General features: G+C 41.3%; 1 protein-coding gene across 5 annotated transcripts in view; it reads right to left on the reverse strand.

Moving 5' to 3' along the window:
* EFHC2 (EF-hand domain containing 2) overlaps nt 1–21,340 on the reverse strand; it is a 58,534-nt gene extending 37,194 nt beyond the window's left edge. The window contains exons 1-4 of one of the 5 annotated variants that reach the window (XM_088160403.1): nt 21,253–21,340; nt 13,550–13,735; nt 9,098–9,248; nt 2,471–2,694 (exon numbers count right to left, since the gene is read on the reverse strand). In XM_088160403.1, coding sequence (XP_088016529.1) covers nt 2,471–2,694; nt 9,098–9,248; nt 13,550–13,735; nt 21,253–21,294 — 603 coding nt within the window. In that variant the 5' untranslated portion in view covers nt 21,295–21,340. Of the gene's footprint in view, nt 1–2,470; nt 2,695–9,097; nt 9,249–10,173; nt 10,798–11,600; nt 11,723–13,549; nt 13,736–16,042; nt 20,938–21,252 lie in introns of those variants that run through there. The other 4 variants (XM_088160402.1, XM_088160401.1, XM_088160404.1 and 1 more) reach the window with 4 other exon arrangements.
* Nucleotides 21,341–24,256: the final 2,916 nt, after the last annotated feature.

Below are 24,256 nucleotides of genomic sequence, written 5' to 3' on the forward strand. Positions count from 1 at the left end.
TTCAACTAGAGATCAACTTTCCAGCTGATGTGACCTATGACAAGCTGCTTCCTGCAGTCATGGTTGCTGCAAAACCAGTAGTACTGGGTTAAACTGGGTCCCAGGATGATGATCCAGTCCAAGGACTGCATTTCTATACTGTTAGTTCACATGTACAAACAGTGATCTGAACAGTGTTTTTCCTAAGTCAAAATCCACATGTCCAAAGTGCTTTAAAAGGAACGGGACAATCCTCATCTACAAAACTGCTTCCAAAGAAGAATGGAGACAGACATTGATGAGACAATGTAAGCTGAACTGCCTGAACAGAAAACATTGTTGACTGTGGACAGTTTATACAATTATCTAAATATCTCTTTATCCACTAGCACACCTGGCCTTAAAAATCTGAGAGGGAAAAGGCCTATTCTTTCAGAGCATCAAATCTTAAAATAAGGAGAGCAGAACCAAGTTATTTACCTTCCCAGTGCTCTCTTCCTTCCTGACCCTTGAAGATGCAACAGACAACCAAACACAGCCACAGAATCAGGTAACACCACTGTCATCCATGAAATACCATCTCCAGTGATACAAGAGGGATTTCTTCATGGAAAAGGTTCTTAAGCTTTGGAAGGGGATGCCCAGGGAAGTGGTGGAGGCCCCATCCCTGGAGGTGTTCAAGGAACACCTAGATGTGACTCTCAGTGCTCTGGTCTGGGTGACAAGGTAGGGATTGGCCACAGGTTGGACTTGATGGTTTCAGAGGTCTTTTCTAACCAAAATGATTCTGTAATTCTGTGAAATATGAGTCTAAATGGTTTACTGCACTTTCCATTGGCCTCATTTTCTATCCCATCCCTTTCCTTACCTTCCTTCATGCCTTCATTTTCTCGCCATGTACTAGGAGTCCAGTGAAAACCAATTTAATTTTGCTCATAGTTCAGAGCAATAAAAAAAAATTACCTTCCACAAATTAGGCACAGAAAAGTGAAAGTGTAAGGCAGCCAGAATCTGCTAAATAACTTTTCTGGAATTTCTCAATAACTCAGAACATGAAGACATAGATTTTATTAATTTTTTGTCCTCTGAAGCTCTTATTTCTCAAACTTTTTTCCCCCTGTCCATTCTCTTGAGGGACCAATAAGCCCAATTCTTGAATGTTTTGCTTGTGGTTATAAAAAAATTAAACTGCGAGTGGATTATGCAGTACCATACATAATGTTGACACAGTCTGACAATATCAAGACAACTCAGCATGTGTTTATATACACAGCTGTTACCTACAGGGGTTGAGTAAGGGAAAAGGAAGCCATGGCCAGGCTGAGTCACCACAACACAGAACCAGATGTATTACAAGTGCTGCTTTTCACTGGAGGACTGCACAAGCCTGGCAGCATGAATGAAGAGAAACCAATTTGTTGGCCTGAGAGTGCCTCAGAGACATGGAAATTGTCCTGCACATCTCAGTTATAGTCACCTTCCATTACTGATGCTGAGACCTGCAGCAGTTTTCTCATTAGGAGCACTAAGGATGCCACAGACACAGGGAGTATTTGCTACTTTCAGAGGACCAAGCTGGATCTCTCATAACAGCCTGCAAATTTTGGGCCAACAGTCCTAAGAGTCATGTCAAGTGCCATTTGCACTCATATTAATCAAGAAAAACAAGACTGAAAGAAACTTGTCATTATTGCCAACAGAAAACATCACTCCCATTACTACTCCCAGAGGAAAAAAACAAAACAAAAACAAAAAACCAAACCAAAACCAAATCCAAGAACCGACAACAACACAAAAAAATAAACCAAAACAAAAAAAACAAAAACAAAAACCGCAAACCCAAATCTTGCAAAGGAGAATCCACATACAATCTCTGAGTTGTGTGTGAGACTTCTGGAGGTGTATGTTTGTGTATCTGTGTTCCCACACAATTACAAAACAAGGAGGCAAGTAAAACCTCAAAAGTCTTAAAACTGCAAAACACTGGGTTCTGTATGGCAGAAGGGCTGTTAAAAACATGAAGGGGTAGAGATCAAAGATAACATATCAATAGAAGAAAGGAGTCTGCAGGAAGCCACAGGTGGGATGGATCCATAATTCCAATTAGATCTTCCTTTAAACACTTTAAAAGAGTTAATTATTATTAGATTAGCTTCAGCAAAATCCTAAGTAGAACATGTAAATTTCAGTAAAACATTAATGTCTTTTTTTTTCTTTTCAGTTTAATACCGAAAGGTTTATATCATTTTTCCTAATTAATTTTATTATGTTTAAAAAGGTGTGTGAACACATCAACAGAAAATTATTTATATAGTACAATGAGCCACATATCAAAATTTTTAAATCCAAGTTTTCTCTTGGGATTTACTATGTTGAAATAGCTACTTTGTATTTGATATTAAAAAAATAATGTATGCAGTGCATATAACTAATATGCATTCAAATCAAGTTTTATTGAAATCAAGTTTCCATTAGTGCTGTCTCTCCTGACCTGTTCCCGCTCTGTGGTGTATGGGTCGTCTGGACGGCTTGCAGGAGGATTTAGTCTGATTCCTATCTTCCTCAAGAAATTTTTTGTATACTCATCACAATCTATAATCTTATATTTTCGGCCATAAAGGGTTATTTCTGTGTTGATATTGAAATCATACATAGTGTAGAACTGATCCTCATGAGGAGGTGGAAGTGGAATCTGGTGCCGTCGAACAAGAGTTCCTGTAAAACAGAATAAATTCAGAGTAAATAACACTTGCTCTAAGAATCCCAATAGAACAAAGTTTAGACAAGAAAAACCTGCCTTAACAGGGAAAAAAGTATGACTTATCAAGCATGGAGGCAGGGACATTGAACTGAGCTTCCTTAAGGAGCACATGGAAAGTAGAGACAAGAGAGGTGAGTTGGGCTGAGTGCTGGTCTCAAGCAAAGAATCCATCTCAAAAATACAGAGCCAGGAGCTCACAACTCACAGTCTAACAGGACCACTATCCAAAAGAGAAAGAAAGGAGAGAGGAGAAAAAAAAAGAGATATTTTAACTTTGACAAAGCAATCACATACTTAAATTCATAGTCTTTAAATGAAAGGACTGTTATCTTGAAGCATTGAATTTTATTACCTTTTGAAGATTAAAAGACATTAAAAGACAAGGAAACTGGTATTGGCCTATCAGCTGAAAACTCTCAAATACATTGAGTGATGTTTCAAAAGTATTCACTGCATGTGAGCAAGAGACTGGAATATCTCACATGTGAGGAAAGGTTGAGAGAGCTGGGTCTGTTCAGTCTGGAACAGAGATGACTCAAGGTGGGGAAACCCTATCAAAGTTTATTGACACCTGATGGGAGGGAATGAAGAAGATGGAGCCATCTTCTCATCTCATTTCTCCATGGTGCCCATTAAGAGTATGAGAAAAAATTAAAAGATACAAAATTCTAGGTGAACACACAAAGCCACTTTTTTACTGTGAGAGTGATCAAATACTAGAACAGGCTCTCCAAAAGGGTTGCAGAGTCTCCATTCTCAGAGATACCTGAAACCCAAAAGAATGCTCTGGGCATCTGGCCCCAGCTGATTCTGCTTGGGGCAGGGGCATGGACTAGACAAGCTTAAGGAATCCCTTCCAACCTTGGTGATTTAGAGATACCACAAGTATTTTAGAAATAACTCACAGGAATTTTAGAACCAGCTTAAGGGGCCCTGGGGAGAGAAGGGATAAAGAGAGGAAGAGCAGAAGGGAGGAAGATACCACTGTGTGCTTTGTTTGGTATTTGAAGGGCCTTGTTCCTAGGTTAGTCCATGGAAATTCTTTATTGTTCATTTTATTTCCCTATGGACTAATTTGTATTAAATACCTTTTTTTGCTACATTATCAGAGTTGTTTGTTAAGTTTTAATTCCTACAATGAAAACATATCCTTAGTTTTCCTGAGGAATAAAGCAACAAAGCAGATTTACTTTATGTTCCCATTAAAATAATTATTTAAGACCCATTCATTATCCTGATATTGCACATGTACCAAATCAAACATTCTGGTTACTGATCTTTTACTGTAAAATAAACTTTGACCTCTATCTGCTTAAGCATATTATGCACCTATTTAGGATGTATTCTCATGAAAGATGTTAGAAAATGTGGGAAGCAGCACATTTTATTGGAATGTAAAACTGCATTGCATTAGCTTTAACAAAACCATATACTTTAAAATATTTTACCTGATTTTGGCTAATTCTTAGGTCAATCAACAGATAATGGGGTAAGTCACACTATGCAAATCCTCTTGAATCATCACTTTAATTAAAATGTAATGGTTGATGATTTTCTAATATGAGGTGTTTTCAGAGATTATATTCACCTCAGATTTGGTGAATAAGCCTCAGCTTGTTTTTCATATCACTTTTAAGGGTGAGAAACACATAACCATTTTGTTCTGAGAGAGAAGAATTTCTTTCCTAATGGAAAATGTCTTGTAAAGATAATATCTCTGGCAATCCTTGGCTTTTATTAGGTATCACTGTGCCCGATGTACACATGTGGAGGGTACATTTCATAAGGTTGAATTTGAAATTTAATAAAACCTGATCAGCTGGGGTTAGGTCTCATCATTTTAAAATTGTTCTTCCTTCTGGAAAATAATAAATTTCATCTAGAAATTTGTTGCAAGCTGTTAAAGGAGCATCTGAATGTGCAGTTTTCAGGCTGCTCAGAATGGATTGCAGTTTATTGAGCAGGACATTCTACTGTACCACCAAGCATTGATTTAAATATTTGCATCTGGTCAGGCTAAAGCTCTGCTCTCCTGTGCTCTTGGAAAGGGAGTTGAGGCACTGCTTTTCTCTGACAGTGGTGGTGGTACTGAGCTCCCACACCATAATTTGTATCATATCTTCTTTTCTCTTGGGGCTTTGGATTATTTGGCAACCCCAGCAGTTGCTTAAGGAGATCTCACTAGTAGTGAAGGCCTTTTGACAACAAAGCTGGGCAGCAAATGATTCGGTCTCTGCTGCTTCTCTTCTCTGCAGAAGAAATTAAATGGTATCCAGAGTTTCCTCAGCACAGCTCTCTGACCCTGCACAGCTCAAGAGTGTTTTAGAGAGAGGAGAGGAATGAGTAATACCTGGAGTTTGCACATGCTTTGCTTGCACAGAAAGGAGGAGAAGCTACCACTATTATTCCTGCAACACAAAGAGTTCATCCCAATAAACAAGGAAGCTTCTTACATTCACTTATTCACCCTTCCAGAACACAGCAAGGTCATGATTTGGCCACCATCAAATATGGCAAAATCACAATTATTTCAAGGCCTTGGGGAAAGCTTAAACTCTTAGATAATCTGTTTTATTGGAGGAGCTGATGCAACTTCACTTTCCCACTTGTACTTTCCTCTTCAGCCAGCCAGCCTTGGGAACCCAGCCAGGAGGCAGCTCCACTCTCTTTTTCAGCTGGCTGACCTTGGGAAAAGCAGCCAGCTGCTCCACTCTGCTCTGGCTTGCAGGGTCTGGATTGCACTGGAAGCTACAGCCAACCCCACGGGAATAGAAATGACCTTTTGATAAGACAGTATCAGCCAGCCACAGTCCTGTTAACTGGGAGTTACATGAACAAAACACTTGCAACTGCCATATCTAGCCTGGCTCTCCATGGGAGAATTTTTTTATACTGAAAGAATAATTATCATTCTGGCTGTGGAAGAAGCATTTGGAGTTTGTTATGTGGTCAAGTTTACTGTCCTTTTCTCCTTATCTTGACCTGGGCCTTGTGCACTGCGATTGTCCTGCTGTTTCTTGCTTTGATTCTGGTTTCTCAAGTTCAAGGTTTCTGCATTCCTTCCTCAGTGCAGATTTCTTCTAATGTTTCTAATATTTGCCAAATAGCAAGGCAGTATCCAAAATTAAATTATGTTTAAATTTCAGTTATTTAGTAGCAACTTTGTAAGTCCAAATTCATGTCCAAGTACAGCAGCCAGTTTCATAAAGCAGTTTTTAAAGTCACAAACATTTCTCACAGATTATTTACTTCATTGCTTTGAGATTTTCATCAATGGTAAAAGCACATTTTCTGGCTTTTTTTCTCTGAAGCCAATTTGTTTTAGTTTTGTAAAATCATAACTGAACTTAGAAATTCTTCTAAATTCTTTGACTACTGTTCCTTCACCAGATCTTCCTGCAGTCTGTAAGCCTTTCCAAATTTCTTTCCACAAAATACAAGAGTACAATGGGGAACTACTGCATTTCTCCAATCCCACCATTCCCGGACACCCCTTCAGACCATCAGAGTCTCATTTGTGGGTTAATCCACAAGCATTGCTAATCCTATGGCATCAAGGCATTGACCAGCCAAGATAAGATCTACCTTTGATCTACCCTGTCACAGCTCAACCTTCTCTCCAAGAAGCCTCCTGTAAACAGCCATCCCAGCTGTCTGGTTTACATCTTTTTTGACAGGGCAAACATCCAAGTTAAGGTGACCAGCACCCTCTGCCTTCAATAGTTCAATTCTACTTTATCCATCACTAGTTTTTGCTGTTCCTCCTTTGCACAATCTCTTTCCTCCCACTGCAACTCTCCAATTCTTCACACAGACTGAGCTCACCCCTCCTCCTGATGTCCCCACACCTTTTTCTTCACGCACCTGTGCTCTTTTGTTCAGTGCAGTTTGTCTTTTAGCAACCCAAGTTCTCCTAGAGCTGAACTCTCCTCTACAAATCTCTGGAATTTTAATTAAATGAAAAGTTTTATTTCAGCAGATGTGCAGAGAGCAGCATAATGGTTAAGATCCTGAACTTCAGTTCAGCTCTTCACTCTGTTATGACCTTTTCTGTCTGATCATGGGTAAGATTTTCATTCCTTTGTGCTTCAGTTTACCAGCTTCACAATGCAGACAGTTAAACTCCTGTTGCTCTTGGGCTTAAAAATTCCCAGTCAGGATAAAAATTTGAACAATGTAAGATAGATAGATAGATAGATAGATAGATAGATAGATAGAATTAAAAGAAGAAATTGGACAATTCTTTATTAAAAATTGTAAGATTAGCAGTTAATGATTAAGTATCTATTTTTAAGAAACGTTTTTGCATGTATTCAACAAAAAATATCTTTAACATAATAACTTTGTCATTGGTCTTCAGTAACGGAGCATGAAGTCAAACTCCAAGTGCATGTGAGTAGAGAATCCTCTGAAGGTGTCTCTATCATCTCTTTCACTCTACATCATAATAATTTCTAGGACAACAAGAATATTTATGTAGATGTTTATGATAAAGTATAGGCCCTGTATCTATGTATCAACTGTGAAGCTGAAACACATTCTAAATAGTCCTTGGGCCTTTCAATCCACAGTTTTTCTTCCTTCCTAAATACAACCAATACACAGAGCTTCCTTACCAGCCCAGGTACCAGTGACAAATAAATTAAGTGTACTTTGGAGATCCTGGACCATTTCTTTTTAATCCATCATGTAAATACATTGCATATATGTATTTATCCCACATAAAGTACCCAGTCAATCTCATAGAGACTTTCAAAACATCCTCGTATGGAAGACTGAGAAAATACTTGTTTCTCTCTAATATCATTCAGTTAATTTTAGGCCCAGTATCAAAGATGACTCCAACAATCATTAACACAAGATACAACCAAGGAAACAGGAGGAAATTGTAGCCTTCCTGTCACCAAAGGAACAGGACTAGACTGCCAGGAACATTAGGGCTGAAGAGGCAGCCTGCACATCCCATAGTACAAAGACAATGAAAATAACTCCTTCAAAGGAATCAGCTTTGAATTCGCTTTATCCTGCTCTAAAGAATCTGGCTTCCACCTTCTCTCTCAAAGGCATCACCTCTGACTCTCTGTACTTCCTTTGTCAGTGGACATTTCCTCTAAGCCAAAAATCCCAGAAGCAGCTGCTCCCACTCTTGGAGCACACAAGTCAAGGAAAATCTAAACCTGATGATGTCTCCCACGTCTTACATAGGGGTGCAGGGTGGGGGTAAGGGAAGGAGCCTCAACATGCTTCTTGCCACATGAAAAACCACTTGCCCAGGAAGGAGTAGGAGGAAGTTTCATTGCATTCAAAATCAGTCCCTGTTGATGAGCCTACAAAACTTCTGGCAAGAACTACTCAACACAGGGAAAGCAGCATTTGAAATACAAGTTTAAGAGATTCACAGGCAATTTTATCCCAGTCCTAACAGTAATGATGCACATAATACCTTTAAATATTATCTTACTCTGTAGACAGAGAAATTGACAGCACCTGCTGATCTGGGAAAAGAACAGGGTAGTTAAATGGTTAACTTATTTTTGAAAATTGCTGTGCTAAGAATATATAAAATGTACAAAACATCTTTGGGGACTAGGAGGTGCAGTCATCCCAAGACATCCTGCTTCTCTGGATTATATCCCTTAAAAACTTTTAATTCTGGCAGTGACCCATAAATACCAAGAAGCAGCAGCTGTGTTCCCCCTCTGCAACAGGATGTTGACTGCTAGATCACATTTTCTTAATATAAACCAAGTCAAATAATACCCCAGTAAATCAGCATAGTAAACCCTCCTCTTGAAGTCCTCAGGCTGGTCCCAGTGCAGGGATGTGACACTGAGGCAAGGCAGCTTCTCAACTTAAGAGGCATCAAGGAAGAATTACTGTGCCAAGGGCACTTTAATCATAAAAGAACCAAAAGCCAGAGGCACAAAAGACTCTTGTTTTCAATAATGGCAGAGACACTGCAGTAGCTCATGAACAATTACAGAGCTGCTGCCACAGAACACTGTCAGTGCCAGGATGGGAGGAGTCAGGCTCAGGAATGGAGATCTAGAACACAAATTGTTTTTGCAGGAATGACAAAGACCTTACCACCATATGATTTCAAACTATTATATTAGAGAAGAAATTGTATGTTTGAGTAGGGGAGAGGATTCAGCCTTACAAAATCCACATCTTGAGAAACTAAGACAATAAAAAGGTTCACATCATGATCTGTAAAAAGAAAAGACAATTATACCTGTGCATTTATACCCCATTTTAGCTTTAAGAACTCACATTATATATCCTTTGGAATGGACCAAGACTGTACTGAAAATAGATATAAAAGGGAGAAAAAAGGGTGCAAATAAAAACAGATACCTTGATTTAAGCCACTATTTTTCACTACAGGCTCAGTCACTTGAATTGTATCATCTTCAGGGTAGAAATATATTTTACAGTGTCTGATTCTATACAGCTCTTGATTTTTTTCAGGCACTTCTTCTTCAAAATAGGCATCAAAACACAACACCTATTAAAAACAATAAATAAATATAAAGCAGCAAAATCCCCAATACTTTTGAAAAATATGTCAAATAAACTTGTATAGGTTATAAGTAACTAAATGTATGGATTTCAGGAGGTAGATTTATTTGTCAGAAATGTGAGAACAGAAATTCACATTAAAGCACATAAATTTAAAATTCTTTGCTTGGCGTTTTTATTATCACAACATCTAAGCAGAGATGGACCTCTAAAGTAAAGAAATAAATCAAATACAAAACTATCAGCAGGTTGCTTGGAAAATCTTCCAAACAAAGCATTTCTGATAACACAGTGAGCTGCCTAGGTACTGAAGCAAATTTTAGGCTGCTATTCTATGAATTACTAGAAAATACAGTGCATGATGACAGCAATGGCTTTACCATCAAGGTAAGTAGAAAGATTTCTTTTTAAGCAGATCCTGCAAGCGTTCAAATGAATGGCACTGAAGACTATCAGAGAGAAATTACATTTTTCAGAAGGCATTTACAGCTGTGCAATATTGGCATTTCAAAGCTTCCCTGGTTCTGCAGTTCAGTGAGAAATCTCACAGTGTAGCAACTTCTCTTCACTGTCTCTTGTGACATCAATAATGCCAAAAAAAAAACCCCTTCACAAGGTGGGTGCTCACTGCCCCTCATACCTGGAGATCCTAGCTCAAACTCAGACACCATTACACAAATTTTGCACTTCTTGGTATCAATTTTTAACCACCAACACCAATATTAAGAGAACAGGAGAGATGTATCTACTTCCTAATGCATTATCTAGCATGATGCTTGCATTGGTAAGTGTGTGCAGAAAGATATTAAATAATACCGATTTCCATCCTGTCCCCCTAACACATTTGGGTCAAATCACTGTTAATTTATACTTCATTTTCCACACTGGTTATATTTAATAAATGCAATTACCTTTACTCTTGATTCATCAGACAACCTGAAGCATTGAAAGAAAGACAATTTAGATGTTCCCTATGTTTCAACAAGCATCATGAGTTGGAAATGTTTGAAATCTAGTAAGCTGGAGGAGTTCCCTGCATGACAGAACACACTGGTTAATGGTCTGCACTCCTTTAGCATGTGCCTTTGAGAATCTCAAAGTACTTCCATGAGTGCTGATGACAGAGATTTTCTAACACTTCATTGACAAGAATAACCTCCTTTTCTACATCTGGGAAGAGAGAAGTAGCAGCTTGCCCAGGAGTACACAGCAATAGCCACTCTGTGTCCTGCTCAGACTTCATAATCACATTCCCTTCTCTCAGGCAGGTTAAGTGCAGGATGAGAACAATTCTATTTCCAGAAATTATTTCAAAGGCTCAGATCCCATTGATTGTCAGACACATTTTTGGCACCAACTCTCCTACACTACAATCCCCCACTACTAGAGAAATAAAATTTAAATTATAACCAAATTACGTAACCATTACCTGTTAAACCTGATGGCATTATATCTTCACACAAAGGAATCTAGAAAACTCAGTTATAGTTTGTTTAATTAATACAACATGCAAGTTTCTGAACAGTGTACAGAGTTGAAAATAAATTTTTTAATTAATACTTGTCCACATCTTTTAAACTGTGGATTTCACTGTTTCATATATCAAACACAAAAACACTGAACAAACCACCTCACATATAACAGAGGCAACACAACTATCAACATTGAACATCTCTTCCTCCTTCCAATTGTCTAAACACTGGTGTAGAGTGCCATTTTTGGTGACCAAATGATCCTTCCTGGCCTCCAGCTACTGTTCTGAAATGACCAGGAGCTCTGTATAAATCTCTTTAACACTCCAGGAGACTTCAAAGGTACTATGGTGGAACCACTATATCCCAGTCTGAACATCCTGGGCTTCAGCTGACAAGGATGAGAATTTCATTCCTTGCACAGCTGCTGATAAGCCATGAAATCACTGGAAACATGGAAATTTCTGCACCCTCTTGTTCCTGTTCTGCGAGTCCCACTAGAATAGGGACATTTGATGAACATGCTGTTCAAGAGCTCTGTTTCAATACTAATTGTTCTTAATTTTGTCAATGATCTCTTCTGAGAACAGTTGTCTCATGAGACACCAGCCAGGCAAAGCAGTCTGTTTGCACAGAACTCCAAGCTCTATCACATCCTTAATACACTGGATTTACTTCTTTTTCTGCTTCATCCCATTTGAGGAGTTTGTGCAGGTTTTTCGCACTCACTTTATTCTCTTTATACCCTTATCAACATGCTAGTGTGTGACTGAAATATATGCAGCAACCAACTGTAATTTTGCAGATCAAAGCAGATGATTTGGGAAGCATGAGGAGGGGAAGGAACAGGAAAGAAGATGACTTACTTTTCATTTTGGAGAAAAGTTAGTCTTAAAAATACTCAAAACGTAACATTTCCTAACTGGAGTCTCATCTGCAGTACAGAACAACAAAGCTCCCATCCCACTCCTTAAAAAATTAATGTTACCTATGAAAGCAAAAAATAACAAATATTGAATAAACTCTGTAGCACTTTGCAAAGCACCACAAAGTTTCCCTGGCACCTGTGGTGGTCAAATTATAAACATCATTTCAAGCCCAGGAGGCCTTGTGTGTGTACTTAATTGCAGAAGAATTAAATTTACACCTGCTTCCTATTAGGCAAGTGAAATTAAAAAGACTACTTCTCAGCCTACTTAATAATGAAGTTTTATGCCTGTCCTTCTTCCAATTACTATAGTACTATTAAATGTTAGCAGCCAAAGTGGCAAGAAAGCAGCTTACATTTCAAAAGGTGAACACCTACTCAAACCATTTTTCATTAAGTGCATTCTGCTGAGTCCCAAACTGCAGCACTGAAGGACAGAGCTGCATTCCAGCCTCTTACTAGGGAAGCTAAATTAGTTGGATAGTAAGTACCCTGTAACAATCTGCCATTCATACAAACACATGAGCCCTCCAGAGGCCAATTCTGAACCTGCAAACTCCTGTCCTGGACTGCCCTGTGGATGCACGTATGGATTAGATCAGGAATGGCCAAAGGCCAGCAAGCTCCTCTCACCAGCCAAGGCCAGGACCTGCTCACTGGAAGGTCCCTCTGCCTCCTACTGAACCCCTTGATTCCATAGACTTGGATCCAAGGCCTGAGGAGGCAATACTCCTTGTTCCAGGAAGGGAGTAGGAAAAGCAAATCCAGGCCTGGCTGAAGCCTTAACACCTGGGCACACTGGACCAGTTCATACCCAAGCATGTTGCTCTGTGAGCAATACCATGAGTCTCAGAGGCAAAGCCAGCCAAAGGCACGTGAGCTGTTCAAACCTTACATTTTCTTGTTGTAGTTCTGCTCTGCCAAAGATGAATGTGTAATTGTACTCCAATTACCTGCACGGCTTCTCTTTTAAAGCAAAAATTATGAGATTTGCCTTTCTTCTCAATATTTAAATACCATAATCATTTAGTCATGCAATATTTCTGTGATCTGCTGAAGGATTTCTTTTTCTGGATCATTTTCCTTCCCTGATTGCAGGCTTTTTGCTTTAGAAATAATACATCTCTAAGTAGAATTAAATGTGAATTTAAACATGGCAAGTAACAACGATGTGCTATAAAATTCCAGTCATCACAGGTTACAGTTATTTGGCAACTCTAACTTTAAAGGTGTCACCGCATTCTTTCAAAAAAAACCAAATCAAAACAACAATAACAAAAAAAACCCCAAAAATCCAAAATCAAAACCACAAAAACCAACCAAACAAAAACAAACAAACAAAAACAAGCAAACCCCCCCCAAATTTTAAATTTCTGTGTCCGTATCAGACATACTCAACTACACAATAACAAATCATACAGAAGCCCAGAAGTCAACAGGACTTTGAGCATACAAGTATGATGGCATGAGTGAATCCCAAAGCTCTCCACTGAGCTGAATGATTCCCAAGTGCCCACACACACTTCCTCCTAGACTGGGGTTTACCTTACATTCATTCTTACCAGGTTGCCAAATAATTCCCTTACAGTCATAATTTTCACTGAACAGGAATATGCTGCCCACTCCTTTATTTTTGCTAAATCCTGTAGCAGATGTATCCCAATACACAAACATTGCTGTATGGCATGACATATGTTTATATTTATTGTCCGATTTATTAATATAATGAAAAAAATACCCAGTACCACTCTTTTTGTCTATCTAGAAGCTTTTTTTTTTGCATGCACAAAATAATCTTCTGAAATATCTGACTAAAGGAATTTCATCATTACACTCTGTCATATCATAGCTATTCATCAAAAAAACAAAAAGAGGATTTCTACATACCTGCTTGTCAAAAGCTATCCAAGAAGGAGGACTACTTCCTATTCCTTCAGGAAATACACTGTTGGTAACTTTCAGGGTCTGACCAGGTAACAGTTCACCTCCTATTCCAGGTTTGTCATGAAACATCATAGGAACATTATTTAAGTAACCACAGATCTGTGATCTGTGGAACTTCTCTTCCCCAATCTGTCAAAAGTGCAGAAGAAAAAGAGAAAACATTTTCTATGTGTTTGTTTTTAAATCCATACTAGCTGACCATCCGGGCAAGGAGGATTCATCATGCAAAAGTTTCTTTATATTTACTTTTAATATAGATTCTAAAAACCTGTAACAACTGGAATGGTACAAGTGAAGTGACATTTTTCAGTGGTCAATTTGCCAATCTTATAGACAAAAATGGACTAATATTCCAGTATTTTACCTAGGCTGAGAGACTGGATGGTACCAGATATTTACCCCCCACACTCCTTCCCTGTAATAAGGATGGAGGTATGTGGTAGAGAAAGCATCAAGTCACCTCCAAGAACGGTTGTAAAAGGTAAAGGGGAAAGGCCTTTCCTACAGCTCTCCAGAGGACAAATGGAAACAGTTTAGCAGCACCCAGAGAACAGCCTGCTCTTGTTGTTCCTGTCAAAGATCTTATTTACACTTGCATCCCTGAGTGCAAAATAAATTCCTCTGTACTAGTGAATACACGTGAATTTTGGGAGGCTGAACCTGAATCAAAAAGCAGACATTCATTCCATCTGGGAGTATTTCAAAAGAAGGTCTCTGTAGTGATTCCTCTATATTACTAATTTTTCAGGCAATTAAAGATGGAGTGCTTTAAAATATAGTATCAAGCAACAGCAAAGAAAACCATCTTGCCCACTTGAATTTCTTGGCTGGTGCTGCAGCCAGTCTTCAAGTGACATAGAAAAGCTTCTGGGCTCACAGAAATATCACTCCTGTCTCTGGGAATGTCTCTCCTAATAAGCTGCCTGCTTTGCTGGCCACTTCCCTCCAATGGAGGCAGCTGGTGTGAGCTGGGCTTGGGCAGCAATCCCCTAATGATCCCACACATCAGTCCTGTAGGAGAGGACAGGGAAATAGGAAATACCAATGGAAAACTCAACTTCCTTCCATGAGCAGCAATCCTGACTTGTTAGCTCCTCTCACTCTGCTATTCTTCCCTTTCTTGTTCTCTCAAATCCTCAAAATATTTTATCTGGGAAAGCAGAGCAAGGCCACTGCACCCTGGCACACCCATTAAGGGGAGAGAGGCCATCAGAGCTGTGTCCCCCTGGGACTGGGGAAACATGAGGGAAGATGAGGCTGTACTGGGAGGAACTGATGTTATGGGTGAGAAAAGTAAAGGTAGAGAAAAAGGCTGGACAACAAAATTTTTCACAACAGCACCAGAGCAGGATGTCAGTAAAGTAGCAAGTGGACAAAATTACTTTCCCATTCCATTTGGAAGGCTGGGCATCACTGATTATCATATGCATATGTGTAAACCACTACTATCCCAAAAGGTGTAGACAGTTCTAATTAATATGATAAATCAAAAAATGGTACAAATAATCCTTTTTCATGATGGCAACATTCAAGTGCTCCAAGATAACGTAAGACATGCCCAGAAGAGCAGCTCTGGGAACAAGTGCAAGCAGTGAAGCTGCAAAACCTGAAATTACTCAAGCAGTTATTTCATTCTGCCAGTATGAAAGAGTCAGGAATCTGAAAGTCAGGGAACCAGCCTCATGGCACAGAACTATCAGCATTAGTCTGTAGGAACTCCTGCACTTTGGGGGTCACAGTCTGAACTGTTCACCTGCCTCCAGGTGCTCCAAATCCAATGGCACAAGACAGAGAGCTGCTGACACAAAGAGCCCAAACACTGCTTTAGCTTAACCTTGCTCAAAATCCTTTTGCATACCACTTTTGCAAGGACAGCAGTATGAAAAAGGATACTTACTATTTTTTCAAATCATAATTTTAAATAGCATGATAATCAATGGCTATACCTTTGCTTAGGTTAAAAAAAGCTGAGCTAGCCAGTACCCTTTGAAACAGTTATTGTAAAGGAATAAGGTTCACATACTGGGGTCAGAAACAATCAGAGCTATGGAAACACATCACCAAAGAAGATACTTTGAAGGTAAGCAGTGTTTTGAACAAAGGTGGATAAAAGAGCATGTAGAAAGTATCATAATTTAAAGAATAATACAAAGGAAACAGAAAATTACTCCTCAAGATATAACTCAAGAACAAGAGTTACTGAATAAAAGAGAAAATAAATAAAAGGAAATGCTTGTATGCAGACTAGGAGCTCATGGGTCCCCCTACCACAGAGTATTGCTCAAGCCAGGAATTCAACCACATTTGCAGGAATGATGCCCAAAATTAAATATTTAATATCAGCACAGCTTTATGAGGTGTGATATAAAACATCATGCTTCAGTGTGAGCACTGACATTTAGGCATCAGGAGCAGATCTTCATGTGGTCACCTCACCTCTCCCACAAGAAGTGAGGACAGGTGCTCTCCTGGAATCTGGGAACAGCCAGGCACTGACAGGGGCTGGCACCTGCTTTTGTAACACATCTGCACTTGAGATGGTTTCTTCTCTCTCCTTTGGGTGCTACTGAACTTCCCTTTCTTCTTCTGTTTCTTTTAAAAATAATTTTGTTCCTCTGTAAGCTGAGAAAGAGCTGGGGAGAAGTCAGAAAGGAAAGGAGCTTTCTGCTTTTTATCAGTTCAAATGTACAATAACTACAGTCAAACTGAATTTTAAAAGGGTATTTTCTAGGCAGAAAATGCTACAGAACAGATCCACTTTCTGGCACAGCAAGTATTTAATTATTTTCCCTCTATTACCAAAGCATGTTTTAGGGAGAAACGCCCAGGTAGCAAAGCACAGTGAGGGTGGAAGTTTTCCTGAGCAAAGGAAAGCTTTTCAGATCCTCAAAACTTCTTCTAGAAGCATTTGCTGTTCATATGTTTTTGGGGTTTAGCAGCAAAAGCATGGCAAAGTGTTCATCAAAGTAATCCAGGTCTGACCCCGCTGGAATTTCCAGAATTTAGGGCTAAAATCACAACATCCTTAAAAATAGATATGAAAAATACATGACAGAACAGCTTCAATTCTGTTAAGAATCTTTTGTGTCATTCCTGTAACTTTCTATGGTTTGACAAAATTACTATTTTAGATTCCTAATCACATAATTACTTATCCTCTTCTTCCAAAAAGCACCTAGACCCATAGACAAAACAATCTCTTCTCAAAATCTGTACAGTTATTTCTTTAAAAAAAATCAACAGAACAACAACAAAAATAGAAAGTTTAAGAAAAAGATTCGTTATAACTGAGGATCACAAAAGAGAAAAATCACATTTGGGAAACTTCAGCTAATGAACTCAGACCACATCCAGACTAAAATAGTGACAGAACATCATGCTACCTCCACACTGAATGACTTCTAACAGAAATCTTTTAGAGAGCAGGGAAAGAGCTTGAATGTGTCTGCTGTGCTAATGCAGCTCAACTGAACAGGCTGGGGATCTGCTGAACAAAGCTGGACATTTTCTGTGCCATGAACCTGAAAAATATTGAGGATCCACTCAATAGTGATTAATACAAAGGTCAGGGCTCTCTGACTGCAGCTCTTGGCTTTGCAAACTCAGCCCCTGCAGCCCTTGGGGAACTCTGCCGTGTGCTGTAATAAGAGTCACAGCAAATTCCCCAGGGAGCTGCACATTCCAGCTGAACCAAACACAGCTGGAAATCTCCCAGGACAGCAGCTGGAGTGATGGGAGAGCCCTCAGTGGGCTCTCAGAAGCCACGTTTTTAACTCAGTCCCACAGGGAGCTATGGCAGGAGTGGCAGCACAGTTCTGTACCCAGTATCCATCTGTAATTCCCACCTTGAGAACAGCAGCTGCACCATTGATGTCCTGCTCAAACCCTGTATCAGGATGAACTGTGGCATTTCTGAACCATTCTAGGCTGCTGATAAAGTCTTCTGGCTGCTTCAGCTAAGTGATAGAAATAAATGCAAATGCTACACACTGTGCCAGTCAAATTCATGTGACCGATTTCCAGCTCTTTTGTCACTCCCTGCTTGCTGCTGAGGTCTCAGGATGTTCAGGGCTTAAGTGGTACCAGCAAAGGAGGAACATCCTAAGACATTGTTGCCAGCAAGTCTGGTGCCACTCTAAAAACATCACAAAACAAGGTGCATCAGCACCAATAGTGTGGATCAGTACAGGAAAGGCATGGATCTATTGCAGCAGGCCAGAGGAGGGCCATAAAAATTAGCAGGGGGCTGGAGCATCTCTCCTATAAGGACAGGCTAAGAGAGTTGGGGTTATTCAGCCCAAAGAAGAATCCAGGGAGACCTTATTGTGGCCTTTCATTAAGGGGGAGTATAAAACTAATAGGGATAGACTTTTTAGCAGAGCCTGCTGCAACAGAACAAGAGGTTACAGTTTTTAGTGAAAAGAGAGCTGATACAGGCTAGGTATAGGGAGGAAATTTTTTACAATGAGGGTGGTGAAACACCGGGACAGGTTCCCCAGAGAGGTGGTGGATGCTCATTCCTGGAAACATTCAAGATCATGTGGCCCTGAGTAACGTGATCTAGCAGAAGGTGTTCTGCTCATAGCAGGGGGATTGGCCTGGATGACCTTCAAAGGTCTCTTCCAGCCCAAACCATTCTGTGATTCTGGTCTGCTCTTACTGCTTGGGAGAAGACAACTGATGGATAAAGGAAAGGGCCCAAACTGCAGCCACAAGGGGCAGCTACACGAAGATTTGGGTTTGGGGGTAGTGAACAGACACAGATCTGGAGGAGCAGGGCTGAGGGGCAGGAAGTAGTGGAAGGGGTTCAGGGAAAGATGGCCAGGGAAAGAAGAAAGGACAGCAGGCACACTTACTTAAAAAGAGGTTGGCAAATGTTCTTGGTCAAAAAAAACTATTTTGTGGGTTACTGAGCAGCAGAAAATATTTCAGGCAGAAGACACAGACACAGCCACAGTAGCACAGTTGAGAGCAATTCCAAGCTTCTGCAATAAACCAGGAAGACGTGGAATTTCTGCTGTGCCACTGAAGTTTGCAACAGAATTTTTTGCAATTTTTCAAGGATGTAGTTTCCCCCTGAGATCGATAAACTTATTGTCCTATTCTCTAAGAAATACCATGGAGAATTTTCTCTCTGAGAGATTTCAAACATCAGGCAAGAAAATACACTGGTCAGCCAGCACCTGGCAAATCTGACCCATATGAATACATTTCTCACCCTCCTCCTTAAGCAAGGACATCAATCCAGTATCAGAAGGAGCAGCTGCTTTTGAGAACAGGAGGCAGATGAGGAATACTAATAAAGAGAGTACTTGTGTTGTAACCAGTGCCATCTCTAACACAGTCCAGGCTCCAAATGCACAAACTTTTTCTTGCAGTAATAGAGCAAACCTTTCATATGCCGTATTTCCACCACGTGCTCAAAATACCAATATTGTTAGATCTCCTCATCACCTACAAACAAAAAACACAGGCACTGCTAATGAGCAGCTGATCTTTGGACTTCTGTTTTAAAAGAGGTAAAGGGTTTTTTTTTTTTTGATGAATGGACTTCTGTGTACACAAACTACTGTAATTTTGATTTTGAACACTACCTTAAAGCACTGATTTTCTGGAGGCAGCCCAGTCACCTTATTAAACACATTCAAGGTAGACATTACTCCCCTTCTATGCCTTTTGCAGGTCTACAGGTAGAAGCATTAGGAGCAGAGACAAGAGAATTTCACTAGGAGCTGGAAAATTAATGAGTGGAATTAATACTCATAATTATAAACCAAGGGCTGATAGGAACAACAATCCCCTGTCCCCTGTGCATCCTTCTTGAGGGAATGTTTTGTCACTGTTGTTTCTGTGCAATAAGAGGCGTTGATGGTGATGCTCACGGTCCTGACAGGTGGAAACACTTTCTTTTCAATTTATCTATAGCAGTGACACTTTTTTTTCTCCCTAAATATGTTATTCTCAGCCTCTCATTTGCGGAGGTGAGTTGTCATTATTAATTCCACTGTCTCAAGGACTGACAAAAAGAGCAATCTGGAGCCTTAACAAGGGTCTAACCATGGTTTTATAATGTTGTCTCGTGGCACTTTGTGACAGCTTTCACACCCTCAATTCCCATAACATACTCACTGTATGCACTTCAGTGTGGGGTGTTCAACACTCTCTGTTAGTAACTCTTCCCAAGCACGTGAAGTTAAATTAAATCAATTAAAGTTTGGAGAATAATAAAGCCACAGATACCCCTGAGCTGAGCTATTCTGCTTCCACCCAGCAGGACCAACAGCACACACCTATTCCAGTGCTGCTGATACGCCCACTCAGCAGCCACCTCAAGTGTTACACACACAACCAATCTTAACAAAACAAATCTCAATTCAGCAAGAGACTGAGTTTTCACCACCAGACTGTTTTTTATACCCCTTCCAAAACAACAGCATCCAGCTGTTTCCAGGGAAGAAGATGCCTGAAAGATCCTGACTGTGTCTAGGCTGGGCTTGGAAGAGGTCCTGTGTTTGCATACACCTAAGCAGTGCTGACACACAGAGTGAGGCTGGGAGTCCACGTATGTCCACGCAGTTTCATGCTGCCTGTACCTGGGCAACTTTGTGTCTACCTGTCTTGTGTCTATCACAGAATCATAGAACGGCCTGTGTTTTAAGAAACCTTAAAGATCATTCAGTTCCAACCCCCTTTTCGACTAGACCAGGTTGCTCAGAGCTGCACCCAAGCCAGCCTTGAACACTTCCAGCAATGGGGTACTGACATGTTCTATGGACAGCCTTGGCCACAACATGTTTATAATGTGAAAATGACAGATTCTCTTCCAGGTATTTTAACATTATTAAGAATCTTAAAATACACAGTTTCATTTCCCTTCATTGTGAAGGCACCAGCTAGACTGCTGTGCACGAATTCTGCCTTGCCCCTCACACTGCTTCACAACATAGTGTTCAGTGAATTCCTAGCTATCCTTGATAAAAATGTTGAAGTAATGATGGCAGCCTTCTCTTTGTTTGCTGTGATAAAATTACCATTTTGTCTATTTAGCCTGCATTAATAGTACTGGCAACACTGAAACACATCAGGATCCCTATCATTGCCCTTCCTGGCAAAGCTTTTTTGGCTTATATAGAGGGTATCGGTACCCCTGTTCTGTTAGAGCTGCAACAAGAGCTCAAATTGACCAAAGCAGCTGCCAGACCACAGAATCAGTGATGCTGGAAAAGATCTCTGAGACCATCGAGTCCAACCTGTGACCGATCACCATCGTGTCACCCAGACCATGGCACTGAGTGCCATGTCCAGCCTGTCCTTTAACACCTGCAGGGACAGTGACCGCACCGCTTCCCTGGACAGCCCATTCCGATGTCTAATCGGCCCTTCTGTGAAGAAACTCCTCCTGGTGTCCCGCCTAAACCTGCCCTGGGCGTAGCTTTATCCTCAGCTCCTCCCGTCCTGCCGCACAGGACCCTCACCCCGCTGAGGCCGGGGGAGCTCAGCGCACCCAGGGGAGCCGGGGCCTCCACCTGCCGGCCCCGCCCCGCCCGGGACCGCCTCGGGCACGGCCCCCGCGGCCCCGCGGCTCCGGGGCAGGGCAGCAGGGCGGGCAGGAGGGCGGGCAGGATGCTGCCCGGGCCAGCACTCACGTTGCGGCGGCGAGAGAAGCCGGGCAGCAGCGGCAGCGCCATGGCCGCCCCCCAACCGCCGCCGCTGCCCGGAGACCGCGCGGCGTGACGTCATGCGGCGTGACGTCACGGGGTGGGGAGGAGGCGCGGGAGGAGCGCGGGGGGAGCGCGGGGGCTCGTCCCGAACCGATCCATGGCGAACCGCTCATCCCGAACCGCTCATCCCGAACCGATCCATGGCGAACCGCTCATCCCGAACCGCTCATCCCGAACCGATCCATGGCGAACCGCTCATCCCGAACCGCTCATCCCGAACCGATCCATCCCCAACCGCTCCATCCCGAACCGCTCATCCAGAACTGCTCGTTCTGAACCGCTCATCCCGAACCGATCCATGGAGAAACGTTCATCCCGAACCCCGCCATCCCGAACCGCTCCATTCCGGACTGCTCCATTCCAGACCGCGCCATCCCGAACCGCTCATCCCAAACTGCTCCATCCCAAATCGATCCATGGAGAACCGCTCATCCCTAACCGCTCCATCCCGAACCGCTCCATCCCGGACCAATCCATCCCGGACCGCTCATCCCAAATTTCTCAACCCGAACCGCTCATTCCGAACAGCTCCATCCCGAGCCGCTCATCCCGAACCGCTTATCCCTAACTGCTCATCCTGAACTGCTCTATCCCGTACCACTCATCCCAAACCGTTAATCCCAAACCGTTCATCCCAAACTGCTCATCCCGAACCGCTCATCCCAAACCGCTCATCCCGAACCACTCCATTCCAGACCAGTCATCCTGAACAGCTCCATCCTGAACCGCTCATCCCGAACCGCTCATCCCGAACTCCTCCATCCCGAACTACTCCTTCCCAAACTGCTCATCCCAAACCTCTCCATCCAGTACAACTCATCCCAAACTACTCATCCCAAACTACTCATCCTGCTCCACTCATTCTGAACTGCTCCATCCCAGTGTCAGCAGTAGTAAAGTAGAAATAAATCCATTCTTATTTATATATATAAAAAATTAGTATGTATAATTATAGAAATATATCTAAATATCATATGTATATATAATTTCTATTGGCTTTATTATTATATAAAAGCATATAAAAATAATTATATTAATACATAAACATATATAAAATATATATAATATATTTATATAATATTTATTATAGATCATTATTTGCTAAATGCTAAATGCATATTAAATGCAACACTAGCACACACTAAATCAATTTCTTCCATTTTTCAGGATTAATGGCCATTTTCATCACGAATCTCTCAAAATTTGGAGAAAAGAAGGCTCAATGGTGACTTTATGGCTCCCTACAATTCCCTGACAGGAGGTTGTGGCCAGGTGGGGGTCGAGCTCCTCTCCCAGGGGACAAGTGGCAGGAGCAGAGGACATGGTCTAAGGCAGTGCCAGGGGAGGTTTAGGTTGGACATCAGAAGGAATTTTTTCACAGAAAGGGTGATAAGGCATTGGAATGGGCTGCCCAGGGAGGTGGAATCAACTTCCCTGGAGGTGTTTAAGGACAGGCTGGACGTGGCACTCAGTGCCATGGTCTGGGTGACATGGCAGTGTTAGGTCAGAAGTCAGACTCGATGATCTCAGAGGTCTTCTCCAACCTAAAGGATTCCATAAAAATTTACTCAGGCCCAAAGCTTTGCCTTGTCCCCTTGCTCTCTCCCAGCTGGTGAGGAGCAGTGACCTCACTGGACGTGGTGCCCCCCAAATACCTCTGGAATTGGGGTCACAGATGGGGCAAATCCCACCGCATTTGCCATTTTCTGCACCAATTAATTTTTAATGTTTTTCGTTTTGTGACTTTTACAGAGCACATTTTACTCTGGGGCCCCATCAGGCTTGGGGGAGGGGAAGGTGGGATGCTTTTACAGCTTTTTGTTTGGTTTTTTTTTTTTGCATTTTAGTCCACTGGGATGAGGAAACTGGGTCAGTGGGTTTGCACCTTCTGGTTTCCCAGCACTGTACTATGCATCTGCATTTGCATTTAGTGTGGAAAGGTAAACATTTAAAATATATTTTAATTGAAAATTAGAGAAACCATCATTTTAATCACATTCATTTTGTACAGTGGGTGGTATTATGCAAAAATTTAAATTTCAAACAGAAAATACAGTGAGAGTTTCTCACGGATGGCTGGTGGGGGGGAGGGTTTTTTCTTTCTTTAATGGAAGTAACATTTTCCTTGTTAATAAGGGAGGATGCATTCCAGATCATTTCCAAAGCCAGTTCCAGAGAACAGCAACTGTGATATGTTATGTTCCTCCATCTTATGTAAATCTGTTCATTAATATGATTTTTTTTTAAATTAGACTGCTTTTTACAGAAAAATTAGTTTATGGATAAAATAGCTTAAACCAAAATATTCCAGTTCTGATCTGCCATCACCCTGTCTCAGAGGAGCTGTACTTCAGCTGCTGAATGTCCTTATTCTCGTGGATGGAGAGGAGCTCCCCTGCCATATTTCATACTCTATGATGCATCAGACCATGAAATTCCCATAATGTGTCATCCCTCCTCCCCCAAACAGAGGCTCATGGAACAGCATGGGAGATGTGTTCAGTCTGAGCCAGCCTGGGAGAGACTCCCTGTCCAGTCCTCAGGGAGCATTTGTGCAGAATTCACTCTCTGAATTGGAATTTTGCCAAAAATGTTCTGATTTCCAAAACTGTCATTTATGGGGAAATTATTTTGGGGTTGTTTTGTTGTTTTGGGGTTTTTTTGCCAGATGTTTGAGAAGGGAGGAAGGGAGGAAGGGAGGAAAGGAGGAAGGAAGGAAGGAAAGGAGGAAGGAAGGAAGGAAGGAAGGAAGGAAGGAAGGAAGGAAGGAAGGAAGGAAGGAAGGAAGGAAGGAAGGAAGGAAGGAAGGAAGGAAGGAAGGAAGGAAGGAAGGAAGGAAGGAAGGAAGGAAGGAAGGAAGGAAGGAAGGAAGGAAGGAAGGAAGGAAGGAAGGAAGGAAGGATGTCATAATATCCCCTCTGATATCAAT

The sequence above is a fragment of the Sturnus vulgaris genome, chromosome 2 (genome assembly GCF_052056855.1).
Source record: "Sturnus vulgaris isolate bStuVul1 chromosome 2, bStuVul1.hap1, whole genome shotgun sequence".
In the NCBI taxonomy this organism is placed as follows: Eukaryota; Metazoa; Chordata; class Aves; order Passeriformes; family Sturnidae; genus Sturnus; species Sturnus vulgaris.